Genomic DNA, 18,806 nt, shown 5'->3' with positions numbered 1-18,806 from the left:
TGGCTCATGAGTCAAGAGTCAGATATTAAGCAGAATTGTTACCATAAGACCATCTTCCTTGGTCTAATGTACATAGTTATTTTTGTTATCTCTAGAACGTTTGTTAATAATGTTATGAAAGTTTTACAGCTTGGGAATAACTCATCTGGAGGCAAGTAGGAGCTAAGGGGGCATGGCCAGAACATGCGGGTCCAAAACTCTGATCCGCCTCCATGAGCTGCAGTGAGAGGAGAGCAGCCCAGACATCAAGAATTGTGGGAGACGTTGCTAGCAGAAAGGAAATTATTGGTAAGAAATTTTCTGTTCCTCTTCTAGAGAACAAAGTAATGCCAGTAACAGACAAATAAAATGTACCTATTTAGGAATTCTGAGCTATTGAGGGCATCTAGTTAGTGTAGGTTGTTGTTTTTTAATGCTGTCCCCTAGCACATTCTTATTGATGTAGTTGACAAATAGTATATTTAGCTAACTTTGCTGGTTTTTGGACAGAACAAAGGCAGTTGGTCTGGCTGGATTGACACTAAAGGGTTTTCAAAAGCACTCAGCATTGGCCTTACTGAATTCTTCTGAAAACCTGGGACTACATGAGCAGTTCTTTAAAATGTGCTTTATTTTTCCAAAAGGCATGATGTAATTCTTCTAAGTTGATCTATTTTGACATCCAGAACTTTCCTATAAAATTTCAAAATAAAAGAATATGAAATGAAGTCCCTAACATGCATTAACTTCACTGCACCTTTATTCACCTGGGAAGCTGGGTTCAGATATGGAAAATAGGAGTGTTGCAGTGTGTTCTAAATGTTAACAGATTTGGATTCTTTGAACTTCATAGGGGAAGTGAGTCTCTGAGATGAGGGCTCTTCACTGATAATGTCTCACCTACAGTCTTCTCTTGTTTCATACAGAGGGCTACTAGCTCGAGTGCCTCAGCTGATCTCAGTTGTAATGTGTCTCACTAGAAGTCAGGGGGTGCCTCTGGCAGTCCCTCATGCTAATGAAGATAAGTCCCAACATTTTGCAACAACATACAAGTCTGTTTTTAATACCTGTGCCGTTGTGAAATACTGGTATATACGGGATGGCGGTCACCTTAAATCTGAATTTGTGTTAGAGTGGGTTCGATTTCAACATACCAGAACTTTTTACTATGTAATAAGCTCTTCAGTATTCTTGAACAGACACCCATGGTTTAAAATAATGTAGGCCAATGAAATCCACTGCTGATTAAGAGAATTCCCATTATTTCACCTCCTTTAAACTATGGACAATTTCACATTATTGTGGTTGCAGTATTTCTCAAGCTCAGGCAATATTACGCAAGCTCCTTTTCTGAGGTTCCCCATCAATAAACAAGACGCTTGATAAAATGACTTCTAGCTGTATGACTGGTTCTGTAAAAAATATGTAGAACTTCTGGATAATTTAACATTCACTAGGGGGTTGGACTAGATGACCTACTGAGGTCCCTTCCAATCCTGATATTCTATGATTCTATATAAGTACTTATTCTTCGTTTCCTCAGCAAACCAGGAAGTCTTAAATAAAGTAGAGGTTCAGTATGAGACATTCCCAGGATGGAACACGGACATATCAAATGCAAGAACATTTGATGAACTGCCTGTAAATGCACAGAACTATGTTCGCTTTATAGAACTGGAGCTTGGTATTCCTGGTAAGTAAAGCAAACTTTTCTGCTTCAAGAAACCTATCTGAAATAGAAATAATTTAAATTTAAGTCCCTTGACCTTCTGATGCTAAAAAGGACTTAATGAACACCCAGAGAGCTAGAATTATAAGCTTTAAAGTGACTCTTGTACTTTGACATTTTAATGCTGTTGAGCCTCATTTTAGCTGCAAAATCTAGAAGAGGATCAACCTCTACAACAATTTCAGTATGCGTGTAGTCTAAATTTGCAGTGCTCGGTTATCCTAAGTCGCCAACTGATTTTGAATACTGACATGCACACTGTTCTGTTTGCATGTTTAAAAAAAAACCCAACTCTTGTGCAATAGGAAAAGTCCTATTTGTAGGACTTGAATCAAATATTGCAATTCAGCTTTTGTTTTCAGTCACTGTTATAATAGTAAGGATTCAGTTCTGCCACCCTTATGTTATCAGTGTTTTCATCTGTGAGTAGTCTATTGACTTCATTTGGGACTTACGCTGATTTAGTATCTTACTCCTTAGTAAGGAGGGCAGACTATTGTCCTAAACTAGTACCGAATTATTTACTGTGTGGAAAGATGGTTTTATGATCAAAGGATAGGACTAGAAGTTGGGAGATGAGTTGTATTCTTGGTTCTGTTACAGAATGTTACCTTTCAGCAAATCACTTAACTTCTATATGCTTAGTTTCCCCATCTGTAAAACTGATATTTCCATATTTCAGAAGGGTTTTGAGAAATTATTATTTTAGGCCATTCTCCATTTGGAGTCGGTGGCACAAGATCAGGCACTTCAGAGTGCTTAAAGATGTGTGAATGTGGTGGTGCTACAGAAATACTCTGAAACCTGTCAGAAATGCAAAGTGTCATTCTCTAATAGCAACTATCAGTACAACACATTCTTCTACTTAGGCCACAGAACTTTTTTTTTCTCCTTTACTAGAATGTCATGCTTAGAGTTTGAATTCCTCTATGGTAAAACAGTGCACACTATTTTGTTATCCTTTCCTTTTTTTGCAGTTAAATGGATTGGAGTAGGTAAATCCAGAGAGTCAATGATCCAGATATTTTAAAGATTTCAGATGCGTGGAAGAAAGCACTCCCCTCAATAAAAGACTGCTTAGTCTTACATGTATTATTAGTAGCCTACAAAGCAAAGATGCTGGAAGGATAGATCTTGCATGGAAAGAAATGTTAGAGTTGGTCTCCCAAACTGATTGCTACTCCTGAAAGACTTTGACCTCTACCTATATCAGCTCTCTATCCAACTGGCAATAACTCCAGGACACTTGCCATTACTGTTATACATGGTGCCACCAGACTTTTCTTTATCATCTAGTATTTACTCCATAACATAATCCCTGATGTTTGAAAATGGAAGGTAAAATTTTCCTGACTTTTGTCTTGATTGTTGTATCCATGCTTCTGGCGGTGTTACTTCCCTGAAATCTTAAACAGTAAAAATAATGCAGTTTTGCACAAATGATTTTACATCCTCATTATTTGTACTCCTAAATATGTTGTATTCTTTATAGCTGCTGTTGTAGTGAGTGATTAAAGAGGGATTCTGATGATTTTATAATGCTATAAACATTGTCTAAACTTTGTGAGAGATGGTTTTTGTTCAAAAACTTTGTGATTCAAGTTGTTGGGAGTGTGCAAGGGGCTCTTAAGACAAATTTACAGAAAATGTGCAAAAAAACCAAATTTGATAGTGTAAAGTTCATTTACAGTTATTGAACTATTCTGATTTAATTTTTTTAAATTAAAATTGTTTTAAAATTATGCACTTCTCCACTTTGAGTGCCTATTACAGAAAAGTAAATTCCTTGCTAATTAGAAGGAAGCATGTTTATTCGTATGTTTAAAGTTTTAATCTTTAGGTGCCACTTTAAATTTTTTCTTGTATATCAGTGATTAGAACTGTTTGATTTCACACAACTAGGCAAAGGCGCTATAGAAATTTATGAAAGGAAAACCATTAGGGCTGTCAAGCAATTAAGATTAATCGTGATTAATCATGCAATTAAGATTAATCGTGATTAATCATGATGATAAACACTAGAATATCATTTATATAAATATTTTGGATGTTTTTTCCATATTTCCAAATATATTGATTTCAATTACAACCCAGAATACCAAGTGTACAGTGCTCACTTTATTCTAAATATTTGCACTGTAAAAATGTATTTCAATTCACTTAATACAAGTACTGTAGTGCAATCTCTTTATCATGAAAGTTGAACTTACAATGTAGAATTATATACAAAAATCCTGCATTCAAAAATAAAACACTCCGAAACTTTAGAGCCTACAAGTCCTCTGTCCTACTTCTTGTTCAGCCAGTTGCTAAGACAAACATGTTTGTTTACATTTGCAGGAGATAATGCTGCCTGCTTCTTATTTACAATGTCACCTGAAAGTGAGAACAGGCACTCTCATGGCATTGTAGCTGGCATCACAAGATATTTGGGGCAGATTTGCTAAAGATTCATATTCCCTTCATGCGTCAACCACCATTCCAGAGGACGTGCATCCATGCTGATGACTGGTTCTGCTCGATAACAATCCAAAACAGTGCAGACCAATGCATGTTCATTTTCATCATCTCAGTCAGATGTCACCAGCAGAAGGTTGATTTTCTTTTTTGGTGGTTCAGGTTCTGTAGTTTCCGCAGTGGAGCGTTGCTCTTTTAAGATTTTTGAAAGCATGTTTCACACCCCATCCCGCTCAGATTTCGGAAGGCACTTCAGAGTCTTAAATCTTGAGTCACATTCCGTAGCTACCTTTAGAAATCTCACATTGGTACCTTCTTTGCATTTTATCAAATCTGCAGTGAAAGAGTTCTTAAAACAAACAACATGTGCTGGATCATCATCCATGACTGCTATAACATGAAATATATGGCAGAATGCGGGTAAAACACAGAGCAAGAGACCTACAGTTCTCCCCCAAGGAATTCAGTCACAAATTTAAATAATGCGTTATTTTTTTAACTGGCGTCATCAGCATGGAAGTATGTCCCCTGGAATGGTGGCCAAAGCATGAAGGGGCATGCAAATGTTTAGCATATCTGGCACGTAAATTCCTTGCACGGTTGGCTACAATAGTGCCATGAGAGTGCCTATTCTCACTTTTTTGACATTGGAAATAAGAGGGCAGCATTATCTCCTGTGAATGTAAACAAACATGTTTGTCTTAGCAACTGGCTGAACAAGCAGTAGGACTGAGTGGACTTGTAGGTTCTGAATTTATACATTGTTTTGTTGGAGTGCAGTTATGTAATCTACATTTGTAAGTTGTGCTTTCACGATAAAGAGGCTGCACTACAGTACTTGTATGAGGTGAATTGAAATACTGTTTTTACAGTGCAAATATTTGTAAAAGTGAGCATTGGACACTGTATTCTGTGTTGTAATTTATATCAATATATTTGAAAATGTAGAAAAACATCCAAAATATTAAATTTCAATTGGTATTCTATTGTTTAGCAGTGCAATTAAAACTGCTTAATCACAATTAATTTGAGTTAATCATGTCAGTTAACTGTAGTTAATCAACAGCCCTAAAAACCATATAAATCAAAGGCACAGTTGAGATATTTAATGTATTCTGAAAATGTGATTCAGAATTCACCTTTTGACACCTATTGAAGGCAATGTTTCTGCTTAATGTCATTGGATTACGTCCTGGAAGTATTTCCATGAATAATCTTGGAGCTGTAAACAAGTGAAGGAGACCTATTTATTTTGATAGTGTGGTATGTAACACTTACTTGATCTAATAAGAGTCTTAAAGTTTCCAATTTAAAAAAAAAAAAGTGGCCTTTACAGCATGATTTTATTCTGTTTTTTAGGTAAATACACACATTGCATTGTGAAGTTTGAGTACTCCCCTCTCAGTCGGGTGGAAATAAGCATAGTTTATTTCCAAATGATAAACTGGTCAAATTTAGATACTGACTTTGCTGTAATGGATTAGTTGAATCAAGCTGCAAAGGGGAATATAGGAAACTTAGAACAACAAGAAAATAGCTTTCATAGTCAAATGTAGGTGGTTAAATTTTGTGAAAGACTGAATATATTCATTGTATTTGTAAATACCTAAAATCTCACCTAATATGGCAAATACATTCAAAGTTGGTGACAAATCTTAATCACAAAATTAAATGTGCAATAAGTGGCAAATAAGATCAACTTGTCTCTGGATTGAGAAAGTTAGCAGGAATATTCCCCAGAAGAAAATAAATTAATGAAACAAAGTAATTTTAATAATGGGTGCTGTATTACAAGAATATCACTAAGGAAAAAGGATGTGTTGTGTCCAGGATAAAGTAAGTGGGGAGGGAATTATGGGAGGATAATTATGAAGGATAGTCCTTATCTTACTGCTATTCATGAAGCACTTCCTGCTTAACTGTTTAGACATTACATAGAGTAATCTGTAATGAGTATGTAGGGGGTGGGTGAAGAAGTCACAGCATGACAGAAGACTGAAAAATAGAGAGAGAGAACCTCAGTTATGAGATTTTTGATAATCACCACAGAACTAGTGTCAGAGGCACGCAGAAGTAAAAGGGCCTCTTGTTTCCTCATCTATCTTGGCCATCCAAAAGTCTTGCCTCCCTAAACTGCTGTAAACTTTTGCAATACAGAGGAATGAAGTCTTTACCCAAACTTTAGCCCTGCAGATTGAATTAAATCATCCTGTAAAAGTTAATAGTGGGAGTTGAAACACTTGGTTTGTTTTTAGTCTAAATTCACTTCATTTTGGGGAAGGAGAGAGAATTTTGAGATTTAGAACCCTTTTGAAGACAGTAAATGTTGTTGCAACTGATTTCACAATATGAGCAATAAGTGCCATTTTACTGTTTGTAAAGCACTTTGAAGGAACAATGCCCAGACTACACAAAAGGAGTTAGGCACCTGGAAAAATCATGTGATACAAAGGCTGATTTAGGCTGAACAGCAGAGACTGTAGAGCAGTTCACAAAAGCTAGCATGAGATGGAGAGAGCTGCCCAGCCAATGGGAGATGCTGAGTGGGGAGCTGTGATAAACCCTCCATCCCGCCCCGGTCTCAGATAGGCTCCTTCCTGCAGCCTAGCCTTTGGTGCCCATTTCTGCAATTCACAGATGGGAACCCTCCTTGGAGTTAGGTGTCTTATGCCATTTTAGCAAGAAGCCTGGGGTGGGAGATTTGAGGACTTCCATCATAACTTTTAGCCCTGTGGTTAGGGTACTCACCTGGGCTGTGGGAAACCCAGGATCACCCCTGCTCTAATGACTATTTATCCATTGTGCAACAGCTTCAACACTCCTGCTTGAGGAAGTTCCCACATCAGAATATTCCACAGCCAAGGGTTAGAGCAGTTACCTGAGAGCTAGCAAGCCCCAGTTCAGTGACATTCCTACTTGCAGAAGGAGGTGGGACTTGAACTGGGGGGAGGAGGGAGGAAGAACTCCTCCATCCCAGGTTGGTGCCCTAACCATTGGATTAAAGGTTGAGGGAAGGTGCCTTCTCTCTCTCCCACCAATCTTCCCTGGTTCATGAATTATGGTGGGCTGTAGGTGGGAGATAGGTGTCCAGACACCACAGGGACTCAGAAGTGTACATGCCCAGAGGCAGAAAGATAGGTGCCTAGGGATGTTTTACTGCCCAAAAAACCCCCAAACTTAAGAGCCAAGTGAGTTTAGGCACCTACAGGGTTTCAGTGGGAGTCTTGGGCATTTCTGTGTTCCCAAAACTGGCACTTAAGGGCCTAGCTCCTTTTGTGCATTCAGGCCAGTGCTGCTAGAGAGAAGGTTGCAGTGGAGCTGTATTGAGCAGCCATCCATCTAGAAAGCCCAATTGCTGCTGGACTAAGCAATGTGGGGGTTTTGTGGGATTTGGAGGCCTTCTCTCCATCAAACTCAGTTGCTAAAGCCCCTCACTCTACTGGGTATGTTGTAGAGAAAGATCTCCCGTGTTCACTTCTATTTTCCTGCAGTTTTGACACACTCCCTTGAGCTGCTTCATAGGAGAATGGGGTAAGTAGGCCCTAGCTTCAGCTGTCATGAGAATCAATGGAAAGCTTAATTTGTAGCATGGGTGGGTAATGTTAGATTTCAAGACTATTATATAGTGCAATAAGCCTCCCTGCTCCCTCAGTGGTGGAAGAACAATTTAAAAGAAAAAGAAAAAGCTGATATCTTTATTTCACAACCTTTGAGGTTTCTTAAACTGCCAGCCAGCACTGTTGCTTTTCTCACAGCCGTGTGGGGCAGGAAAGGGCTGCTAGAGGCCTTTGGTGCTATGGGAGCTCCCCACTTATACCAGGGGTGGTCTCGGCAATTGTCCTTGCCCTGGATAGATGATTCTCCCCTTGATGTAACTAAATAAGGATTACTATATTCCCAAGATGCACAGCTAACAAGAACATGCACTGGGAATTAAGTATGTCTATTCCCCACTGTTGACTCCATTGTACAAAGTAATCCATATAGTCATATTCACAGATAAAACTTGATTAAAGTTTCCAAGCAGCATCACCAACTCAAACTACACTGTAAAATGATACAGTATAGCTTAACAGAAGCAGATTTCTGAAAGTCTTATGTAAATAGGATCAACTTCAACAGGTTGCTTTTATTTTCCTAAAGGCCAGCTGAAATACTTCTCTCTCACAAGCAAGGGCAGGTTATACTTTTTTGGATCAGCAGTGGTTCTCCAGATTGTCAGCGGTCCAGGATCAGTTCTTGGTGTGTATTTATCCTCATCGCAGTCTGAAATTAAAAATAAAGCATTTCCTTTCTGAATCCCTATGATCTAAATTCAGGAATACTCAGTATTTTTAAAGCTTTCCTGTGGCCCTTATATGATTCCCAGCCTCTTTTCCTGGAGTAGCATGTCACCACAACCTATCTTGTGCTCTCCATGGTTTTGTTGGGTTTTTTTTGGTGGAGGGGTGTGGGGTTTAGCCTCTTTATTTCTATTTTTTTTTAAATTCATTTTTGCTCTTCTTCCCATTCTTTATGGGAATAGTGCTTGGGGGAGAGGTGTCCACTGGTCATTCTACAAGACTAGAATTTGTTCTCTCTACTGAGCTGAATGTTGTGAAAGCAGAATTGCAGCTTGGTTGCCAAGCTGCTTTCTATGCTTATAGCCCTAGATGCATGAGCTGTTCTTGTGACTAACTATACTAAGTAAGGAACACCACACGAGCAAGGATGGAAAGTGGATTTCCAGGAACTGCCTGCAGCGTTATTCACAGCAGCATGTTTGCAGAGACATGTTTAAGTACAGGGAGGATCATACAACTTTCCTTAAAAAAAAAAACAAAAAAAACCCACCTCTGCCTCTTTATGCTGTTGTTCTCCCCTCAACTAGCCTACTCCAGGGGGGCAATCCTAAACAAGCTGTGGTCCACAATAAGCAAGCTGCAGCAAGAGGGAGACCTTGAAGATGTGGTTTAAAAAAAAGCCATCCACCGGCCCAACACATAGGCAAGATGTTACTGTAGTGTAAAAAGAAGGGTTCACTTTCTGCCAATTAAGTGGGCACTTTATCGAGGTAGGGTACCAGAGTAGATAAGGCAATTGGCTGACCTGACAAACTGATCAGAGTAGTTTTACCAATTACCTCTAGAAAAAGTTGAATGATTCCAACTAGTTGGGTGTAGAAGACAGATTGGGCTTTTGGGTGCAGGCCTTTAGCAGAGGTGTCAAGAGGTCTTGTCTGTTTTTTCTTCTGAAGCCAGAAAAATTATTTGGGGGAACTGAAGAGGTTTTTATAATCACATAAATTTTAATAAAGGGACTTAACAGTTTTTCATAGTTAAAATGGAGAAAATAAATGCCTTGATTTGAAAGTCAGCAATTTCTGCCATATTTTCTCAAATCAAAGAAAAAACCTAGAGTAGAGGAAGGAGGAAGAGCATGTGCACACTTCTAGCTTTCACTACACTTGAGTGCAGTAGGCAGCCTTTAGGCAAGAGTCTGTGCCTCCTATCATGTTTGTATTGCAAAATGTGGAAGCTAGAAGAAATCAATAAGTTGTCTGCTCTCATTCTGAGCTATTACTGCTGCCACTTAAACTTGCCAGCTGCCTGTTTCTATCAGCCATATTGACACTGCTCCTTGCTTCATGCTGCACTGCAGTATTTGGCTGTTCTTATGGTTTCATTTTGTTAGTATTCTTTTTGTCCTACATGATTCCTATCTCCATAGGACTCTGCAGCTGGAATTCAAGCTGAAAACAATTATCCAAATCAGAACTGGGCCATTGAGGCTTAAGAGCCTGTGCCTTCACAAAAGGCACAGCAAATTCAAAGTTGTTGGCCAGTGCTTATCAAAGGCACCACTTAGAGGTTATCTTTCTGGAAAAAAAAATCTTCCTTCCCCTGGGAGCTGGTCTGTATCTCATAGCTCCTTTCTAAAAACAAGAACAGTAAGTGTCTTTCTGGCATGAAAATTTAAGTATCCAGTGAATTTCCCCTAATACTGGCTTTGGCACAAAGAATCATGGATAAATAACTAAACCAAATTAAGCACATTTAATGCATAATAAAGTTGGACAAAAAGGCACCTTAAACTGGAAAGCTTTCTCCCATGCTGCCCCTCATAGTTAGGAGAAGCGCCTTATAAACAGCCACAAAACTAACTCCCTCAAAACCCACCTTAAATACTCTCCTTTGCTATGAAGCTATCAAAAACTTGACAAGGGCTAGACTGAGACCATTCCTGTCACACAGATCAGTATTGCCTTATTGTTCCCTTGTATTCCCCATGGCTCTTTCAGTTTCCAGCACTTGTCTGTTACACTTAGATCATAAGTTCTTTGGGCCAGGGACTGTCTTTTTGTTCTGGGTTTGCACAGCACCTAGCACAAACAGAGTCCTGGTCCATAACTAGGGCTCCTCGGTGCCATGATTAAATTTAGTCTTTATTATTTGTATTAAAAAAATATACCTACTACACACAGACTGGAAGTGTGACCAACTGCTTTGTACTTGCTCGCTTCAGTACAGGACTCTCCTTATTTGAGAGGTCTCGTCTCTCAGATATCCCAAAATGAACCAACATGTTCATAGGTTGCATTACACAGTGCTTTAAACGGACTAGATCAAATCAAGTGTCTTCGTAATGGGGTTACTTTAATAACTTAGGAACCTAAAATTGAACTGCTTGTTGCACCTAATTGCAGTGCATTTGAGCAGCTGCTGTATACAGATTGATATCTAATTATACATGTGATTTGCTGTGTTCCAATTCATTGGTTGCCTTCTTCCTATCTCTTTGGAACTGGACATACTGCAACTGTTCACTTTGGCTCTTCTTTACCTAGTGTAGACAGGACATCTGTCATTTTTCCCTATCATAAAATGGGGATAATACTTTTCTCTCTCACAGGGATGCTGTAAGGATTAGTTAATCCATTTGAATGTGTTAAACATTTTATAAGGACTATAAGTAGACTAGGGTCAGTCTTCCTAGAAAAAGCCAAGATTTACATTACTAGTAAAGCCTACTTACCCATATTGTAAAATGGCAGTGCAAATTCTTGTTTGTACATGGTTTGCTTGTACCAGTCATTAGTTGCCTTCTTTGTTCTTTGAAAAAGGACATACCTTGTAAGAGTTAAATTATCAAAGTCATGTTGGTACTGAGTTTCAACTTCATGCAGCACTGGAGCTGGGTGCAGTTTTATGAAAGGTCTAAATGAAAGGCATAAATAGTTTTGTAATCTCATGCTGACACACGGTATGTGAATAGCACTGACTAACCCTAGGGTAGCCAACAAATGTTCTTTCTAATCTCCTGCTGAAATGGAGCACTCAGTATAATGCAGTTATCTAATAGGTATTAACAGCATGACTACATACAGTAAAGCTGTCATAATTTAGTATTGTTCAATTGGCTTCACTGCACTTTTGAAATTAGGGAGTGGGTCTGTGAATATTGCAGTTAACCAGTATAAACTGCATTCATTAATTCTGTTGTAAAAAACCTACTGTTATACTTCAATAAAAAATTCTGCTTTGTTTAGTAACCTGGTTAGCAATCTCAGTTGAGAAGCTAAGGATTAAAAGTGCTAGTAAAATGGAGAATCACCTGCACTTTCTAGCAGCTTTCATTGGGGATTCTCAAACACTGATGAATTAAGATATCACACACAAAAATAGATAGGTATGGCCAAGCTGGAAATATAAACCCAATTTCCAGACTCCCAATCCTGTGCTTTGACTAGTAGACCATTTCCTCTCTTCCTGGGTTCTCTTCAAATGTCAAGGTTGAAAAGGAATATCGGCCGGGCACCACGGGAAGTGACTACCACTCCCCATAGTGAACTTGAATGATAAGAATTTCAGAATAAGGTTCTCTTAGGAAAAGTTGTATAAAGCTATTCTCTTACCCTGGAGCTGTTTCAGGCAGGCATACTTTATGTACCCGTCCTAGTTGCCCAGGATAGAACCCTTGAATGTCCTTTCCTTGACGAACAACAGTACTAGTAAGTAACACACACATGCAAAATAAGTGGTGTTGCAGGCGGAAGAGCAGATAACACGAGACACAGAATTTCTTGACCCAAGAATTACAACAATGAAAGCTACCAGCAGACATTCTGCCCCATGCATTTCATGAGGAATGAAAGCATAAACTAAATTAGTTTGCAAACTGCTTTATCCCATCTTGTAGCACAAAAGCTAGTATGTAGAGTAACTGCAGGACTTATGATATGGGAGTGGCTAGAAACATGGAAGCTGAATCAGGACATGGTTTGACTTGCGCTGCAGTGGGGACAAGGTAAATTTTTGAAAGGTGCCTAAGTTATTAACTATTCTGAGACAAGATGGGTAATCTTTTTGGTGAAAGAAGCCTTCAAGCTTACACAGAGCTCTTCAAGTTTGGAGTGTCACAGCTAAACAGAAGGTTGAACAGATTGTTAAGTGTAAGGAGTTAATTCAAGATGCAAAAGACCATTCAAAGTGATGTGGGCAATTAACACTTCTGCAGTTGTAGGACAAAGGAGGGTTGCAGATTGTGGTAATAAGCCATAAATCCAGTACCTTGGAGTCCATGATTTTTAGTGTTTGGCAAAGTTCTGAATTTGAGCCCCCTGTGCTCATCTTTTGTAGGTGTTGTGTAGGTTTCCTTTGAGGAGGAGTATCCAAGGGGTCAGATATAGAGTGATCACTTCATTCATCCAGAGGGGATGGTGTTTTTGTCTTGTCACTTTTCAGTGTGTGCATAGGTGCTAGAATGAGGGCTGCTGGAGGTACAGCAGCAGCACCCCCTGGCTTGAAGTGATTTCCATCATATACAAGGTTTACATGCTCTCAGCACCCCCACTATGCAAATTGTTCCAGCAGCCCTGCATGTGTTTCATTTGAGAGTGTAGCAGTTGTCTTGTTTCACCCACATACTTGTAACTGGAGCATCTAGTGCCCTAGATGAAATACACCATGTGTTGTGATAGGCATGCGTAGGACCCCTGTATCTTGAAAGGTGTGTTTCACTTAATCTGTTCCACTTTGTATTTAGCTGAGACATAGAGTACCTTTCTCAGACCTGTAAAAGAGCTCCATGAAGCTCAAAAGCTTGTCTTTCACCAACAGAAGTTGGTCCAATAAAAGGTATTACCTCACCTACCTTGTCTCACTAATATCCTAGGACCAACATGACTACACTAACACTGCAAATATCTTCTGCCAGAAAGTGTGTGGTTCCCCCACCCCCACAGCAGGATAGCTACCTTTTGTTAATTATCTCACTATAAAGTGCTAGTGAAGATAACAAACAGGTAGTTTTTAACTTTAATGTAGCTGGGTGAGGTCAACCCAATAGATGCTTTTGAAAAGGTTACCCTTAGTGGCTGGTAAGAATGGCTGGGGGAGGGGAGGGGAGGGAGAGGGAGGAAGAGCGGGGAGAGGAGTAGAATAGGCAAGGAGAAAGAAGAACTACATTTTGCATTAATCAATGCTTGGCAAGTTTTACCCAAGGTAAAGTAACATTTTTCTATATGCAGATCCTAACAGAGTGACTGGATTCCTCGGTCCCACCCTGTTAGCTGGTGTTGATTCCTTGTATGTTTAATTCCACGCTGCACATAAAGGAGGTGGGAATAGTCTGCTTGGCAGATGAATCTAAGATGGAGTAATTCTAAACAAGGACAGTTTTGATCATGTAGTGATTTAGGAACATAGTTGAAAGAATATAGTAGAATTTGTTAACTGTGAAGTCTTATATGAAACTTGCACAGATATTAATGGCTTAAAACTAAAAATCTACAGATACAGTATGTAACCTGCAAACAGACTCAATGCTTTTATTTGTAAAATGTGCATTGGGCAGGCTATTTTGACAAAGATCCTTTCCTAAACCACAAGAAGTTTTAAACAGAATATTTGTACCATTGTTAGGGTTGCCAACTGTCTAATTGCACAAACTCAAACACCCTTGCCCTGCCCCCTTCTCTGACCCTTCCATGAGGCCACACCCCTGCCTGCCCCTTCTCTGAAGCCACACCCCTGCTCACTCCATCCCCCTCTCTCCATTGCTCGCTCTCCCTCACCAGGCTGGGGCAGGGAGTTGGTGTGGGTGGGGGTGCAGGTTCTGAGAGGGAGCTGAAGGATGGGGCAGGGGTGTAGGAGGGGGTTTGGGCTCCAGCCGGGTGGCGCTTACCTCTGGCTGCTGCCAGAAGCGACTGGCACTCCCTCTGGCTCCTGGGTGGAGGAGTGGCCAGGCAGGTCTGTGTGCTGCAGACACTGCCCCTGCAGCTCCCATTGGTCGCAGTTCCTGGCTAATGGGAGCTGTGGAGTTGGTGCTTGGGGTGGGGGCAGTGCACAGAGACCCTGTGGCCATCCTACACTTAAGAGCCAGACATGCCAGCTACTTTTGGGAGCTGTGTGGAGCCAGGGCAAATAGGGAGCCTGCCTTAGCCCCGCTGCGCCGCCAACCAGATTTTTGGCCTATTAAAATCTCCCGGATTGATTTTAATAGCCATTGGGAGATTGAGGTAGATTCTGGGGACTCTGGGACAATCCAGGAGGGTTGGCCACCGACATCCTGATGTTTTTGCACATGTGACTTCTCTGTGTCCAGATACCTTACCCTGGAGGGAGGTAGGGTGTAGAATCTATAAATTGACGTAGTCTTATGGCTGTGCACGACATGGAAAAATCCTGGAAGAGATCATAAAAATATTAGATTCTTAATAAGGAGCTCTTGAAATATTTAAGACAATTTGCTTTCAGGGTCAATAATTTAATCTTTTTTAGGGCACAAAAATTGAAATTAAGATATTGGAAGAAAAGGAATAATTAGGCATTATCTGGAAATATCTGGAGGAAAAATAAGATACTGAAGAACAAAAGCTAAGGCTAGCAAGCAAATGAATGGTTTTTAAAATGTTGGGCTTGTTTTAAAAGCACAAAAGATCTTCCCCGGTATCATTCTAGGATGCTTCCCTGAGCTACCCAGGTTGTGAGTCTCACTACCACCTGCCCTTAGCATGAGGAAGTCTTGTCTGTGCCTGCCAGGAGTCAGCTCCCCGACTCCACTAGGCACAGGCAACACACGCACTCTTTCAAGCTCTACTGTCCCTTTACAGATTAGCGATATAGTCCACCCCACCCCCACAACCCAGAGTCCTCTGGGCAGCCCCCCAAGTGCCCAGTCCCTTATTCCGTGGACACTCACAGAATTACCAGATCCTCTGCGCCCAAAGAAACAGTATGCTTCAGCTTACCAGCTACATCAAAGGAAGGACAGGCAGGGGAAAAAGGGAGGTGGTATTGCCTGGTATATCAGAGTTATGCACTTGCACTGAGGCTGAGCTGGAAATAGGAGACAGACTTGTTCAAAGTCCCTGGGTGGGGATAAAAAAAAAACAATGGTGATGTCATGGGTCTACTATAGACCACCTAAACTAGAAGAAGAGGTGAATGAGGCTTTTTTTAAACTACTAACAATCATGCAAAGCACAGGACTTGAAGGGGAAGAGGTGGAAGGAGACTACCCAGACATCTGTTGGGAAAATACAGCAGGGCACAGATTATTCAACTAGGTCTTGGAGTGCATTAGAGACTATTTTTTATTTCAAAAGGTGGAGAAAGCAACTAGGGCAGAGGCTGTTCTAGATTTGATTGAGAAACAGGGAGGAATTGCTTGAGAATTTAAAAGTGGAAGTCAGGTTGGGTGAAAGTGATCATGAAATGATGAGTTCATGATTCTAAGGGCTGGTAGGAGGGAAAACAGCAGAATAAAGAATGGATTCAAGAAGACAGAGTTGGTAGGTACGATATCATGGGAAGTAAGTCTAAAGAGAAAAACAGTTTGAAAGAGTTAGCAGTTTTTCAGAGACATTAAGGGCACAAGAGCAGAACTATCTCCTGGTGTAGGAAAGATTGGAAGTATAGCAAGGGACCACTCTAGCCTAACCAAGAGATCTTCAATGATCTGAAGCTCAAGAAAAAGCTCTACAAAAAGTGATAGGTCAAATTACAAAAGGATGAATATAGAATATAATGGCCATACTAGGTCAGACCAATGGTCCATCTAGCCCAGTATCCTGCCTTCCGACAGTGACCAATGCCAGGTGCTTCAGAGGGAATGAACAGGCAATCAAGTGATCCATCCCCTATCATCCACTCCCAGCTTCTGTCAGAGGCCTTATAATGCCCAGAGCATAGGGTTGCATCCCTGACCATCTAGGCTAATGGCCATTGATGGATCTATCCTCCATGAACCTAGCCAGTTCTTTTGTGAACCTCATTATAGTTTAGGCCTTCACAACATCCCCTGGCAACAGATTCAGCTGTGTTGTGTGAAGAAGTACTTCCTTTTGTTTTTAAGTCTGTTGCCTATTAATTTCATTGGGTGACTCCTAGTTCTTGCGTTATGTAAAGGAGTACATTTCTTCTCTAAAATTGTGACTGGTATGGAGAAAGTTGTCTATCATATTCCCCAGTCTGCTTTTCAAGCTGAAAAGTCCCAGTCTTTTTAATCTCTCCTCATACAGAAGCTGTTCCATGCCCTCAGTCACTGTTGTTGCCCTTCTCTGTACTTTTCCAATTCGAATATTTTTTTTGATATGGGTTGACCAGAATTGTATACAGTATTCAAGATGTGGGTGTACCATGGATTTATATAGTGGTATTATGATATTTTCTGTCTTATTATTATCTATCCCTTTCCTAATAGGGCCTAACATTGTTAGCTTTTGACTGCTACTGCACATTGAGTGGATGTTTTCAGAGAACTGTCCATAATAACTCAAAGATCTCTTTCTGAAGTGGTAGCAGCTCAATTAGATCCCATCATTTTGTATGTATAGTTGGGGTTGTTTTCCAAGAGGCATTATTTTGCACATAAAAAGTTAACATAATCAGGTAGGGACAAGTTTAAAGGAAGGCCAAGGCACAAAATGAGATTAAACTAGCTACAGTCAAAGGGTAACAAGAAAACATTCTACAAATACATTAGAAGCAAAAGGAAGACCAAGGACAGGATAGGCCTGTTACTCAATAAGTGGGAAAAGACAATAAACAGAAAATGTGGAAGTGGCAGAAGTGCTGAATACCTTTGTTTTCACCAAAAAGATTGTTAGTGATCACATGTCTAACATAGTTAACACCAGTGAAAATGAAGTAGGATCTGAGTCTAAAATAGGGAAAGAACAAGTTAAAAATTACTTAGACAAGTAAGAGGTCTTCAAATAGTCAGGGCCTGATGAAATACATCCTAGAGTACTCAAGGAGCTAACTGAGAGATTATGAGCCATTAGCAATCGTTTTCAAAACCTTATGGAAGGCCAGAGAGATTCCAGAGGACTGGAAGACAGCAAATATAGTGCCAGTCTATAAAGAGGGAAATAAGGACAACCTGGGGAATTAGACCAGTCAGCTTAACTTCAGTACCTGAAAAGATAATGGAGCAAATCTAGCAATTTGCAAACACCTAGAAGATAAGGTGATAAGTAACAGTCAACATGTGTTTGTCAAGAACAAATCATGTCAAACCAACTTAATAACTTTGACAGGGTAATAAGCCTTATGGATAGGGGGCAAGTGGTAGGTGTGATCTATCTTGACTTTAGTAAGGCTTTTGATATTGTCTCATGACCTTAAGCAAGAGAAATATAGCCTAGATGCATAAGGGGGGGAGGGGGGGCGCATAACTGGTTGAAAGAACATTCCCAGAGAGTAATCCACGGTTCACAGTCAAGATGGAAGGGCGTATCAAGTGGGGTTCCACACTGATCTGTCCTGGATCTGGTTCTGTTCAATATCTAAACCATTTATGAAAATAATGGCATAGAGTACACTTAAAGTTTGTGGACAGTACTAAGCTAGGAGGGTGTTGCAAGTGCTTTAGAGGACAGGATTAAAATTAAAAATAATTGACAAACTGGAGAAATGGGCTGAAGTAAATAGGATGAAATTTGATAACGAAAAATGCAAGATACTTCACTTAGGAAGAAACAATCACTTGGACATGCAAATTGAGAAATGACTGCCTAGGATGGATTACTGTGGAAAGGAATGTGAGCGTTCTAGTGGATCACAAGCTAAATGGCTGAATGTAACATTGTTGGGGAAGCAAGTGCAAACATCATTCTGGGATGTATTAGCAGGAGTGTTGCAAGATAGACAAGTAATTCTTCTGCTCTATTCTGCACTGATATGGTCTCAACCGGAATATTGTGTCCCGTTCTGGATGCCTCATTTCAGGAAAGATGTGGACAATTGGAGAAAGTCCAGAGAAGAGCAACAGAAATGATTTTAAAGGCCTTGAAAACATGACCTATGAGGAAAGATTGAAAAAATTGGGTTTGTTTAGTCCAGAGAAAACACTGGGGTGAAGACATAAGCTGTCAAATACATAAAGGTGTTGTTATAAGAAGGAAGGAGAAAAATTTCTCATTAATCTCTGAGGATAGGACAAGCAGCAATGGGTTTAAATTGAACCAAGCGCGGTTTAGGTTGGGCATTAGGAAATACTTCGTAATGGTCAGGGTAGTTAAGCACTGGAACTAACTGCCTAAGGAGGTTGTGGAATCTGTTACTGGAGGTTTTCCAAGAACAGGTTAAACAAACTTCTGATAGGAATAGTCTAGTTATTACTTAGTCCTGCCTTAAGTGCAGGGGACTGAACTAGA

General features: G+C 40.1%; 2 protein-coding genes across 2 annotated transcripts in view; one reads left to right on the top strand and one right to left on the bottom strand.

Annotated features, from left to right (window-relative positions):
- Nucleotides 1–3,148, top strand: part of ADSS2 (adenylosuccinate synthase 2) — a 47,751-nt gene extending 44,603 nt beyond the window's left edge. The window contains exons 12-13 of the mRNA XM_084625200.1: nucleotides 1,523–1,672; nucleotides 2,686–3,148. Coding sequence (XP_084481326.1) covers nucleotides 1,523–1,672; nucleotides 2,686–2,738 — 203 coding nt within the window. The 3' untranslated portion in view covers nucleotides 2,739–3,148. The remainder of the gene's footprint in view (nucleotides 1–1,522; nucleotides 1,673–2,685) is intronic.
- A 2,835-nt stretch (nucleotides 3,149–5,983) lies between these two features.
- On the bottom strand, nucleotides 5,984–14,820 carry SPMIP3 (sperm microtubule inner protein 3; the record flags this gene model as incomplete). The annotated part of the gene is made up of 4 exons (XM_084622907.1): nucleotides 5,984–8,431; nucleotides 11,180–11,361; nucleotides 12,060–12,152; nucleotides 14,759–14,820. The coding sequence occupies 4 exons, from the start codon at nucleotides 14,818–14,820 to the stop codon at nucleotides 8,295–8,297; spliced, it is 474 nt and encodes a 157-aa protein (XP_084479033.1). The 3' UTR covers nucleotides 5,984–8,294.
- Between the last annotated feature and the right edge of the window lie 3,986 nt (nucleotides 14,821–18,806).

Source organism: Lepidochelys olivacea (genome assembly GCF_965140295.1).
Source record: "Lepidochelys olivacea isolate rLepOli2 genome assembly, chromosome: 3".
Taxonomy (NCBI): domain Eukaryota; kingdom Metazoa; phylum Chordata; order Testudines; family Cheloniidae; genus Lepidochelys; species Lepidochelys olivacea.
The sequence above is the reverse complement of the archived record's forward strand: the minus strand, read 5'-3'. Positions and strand labels throughout refer to the sequence as shown.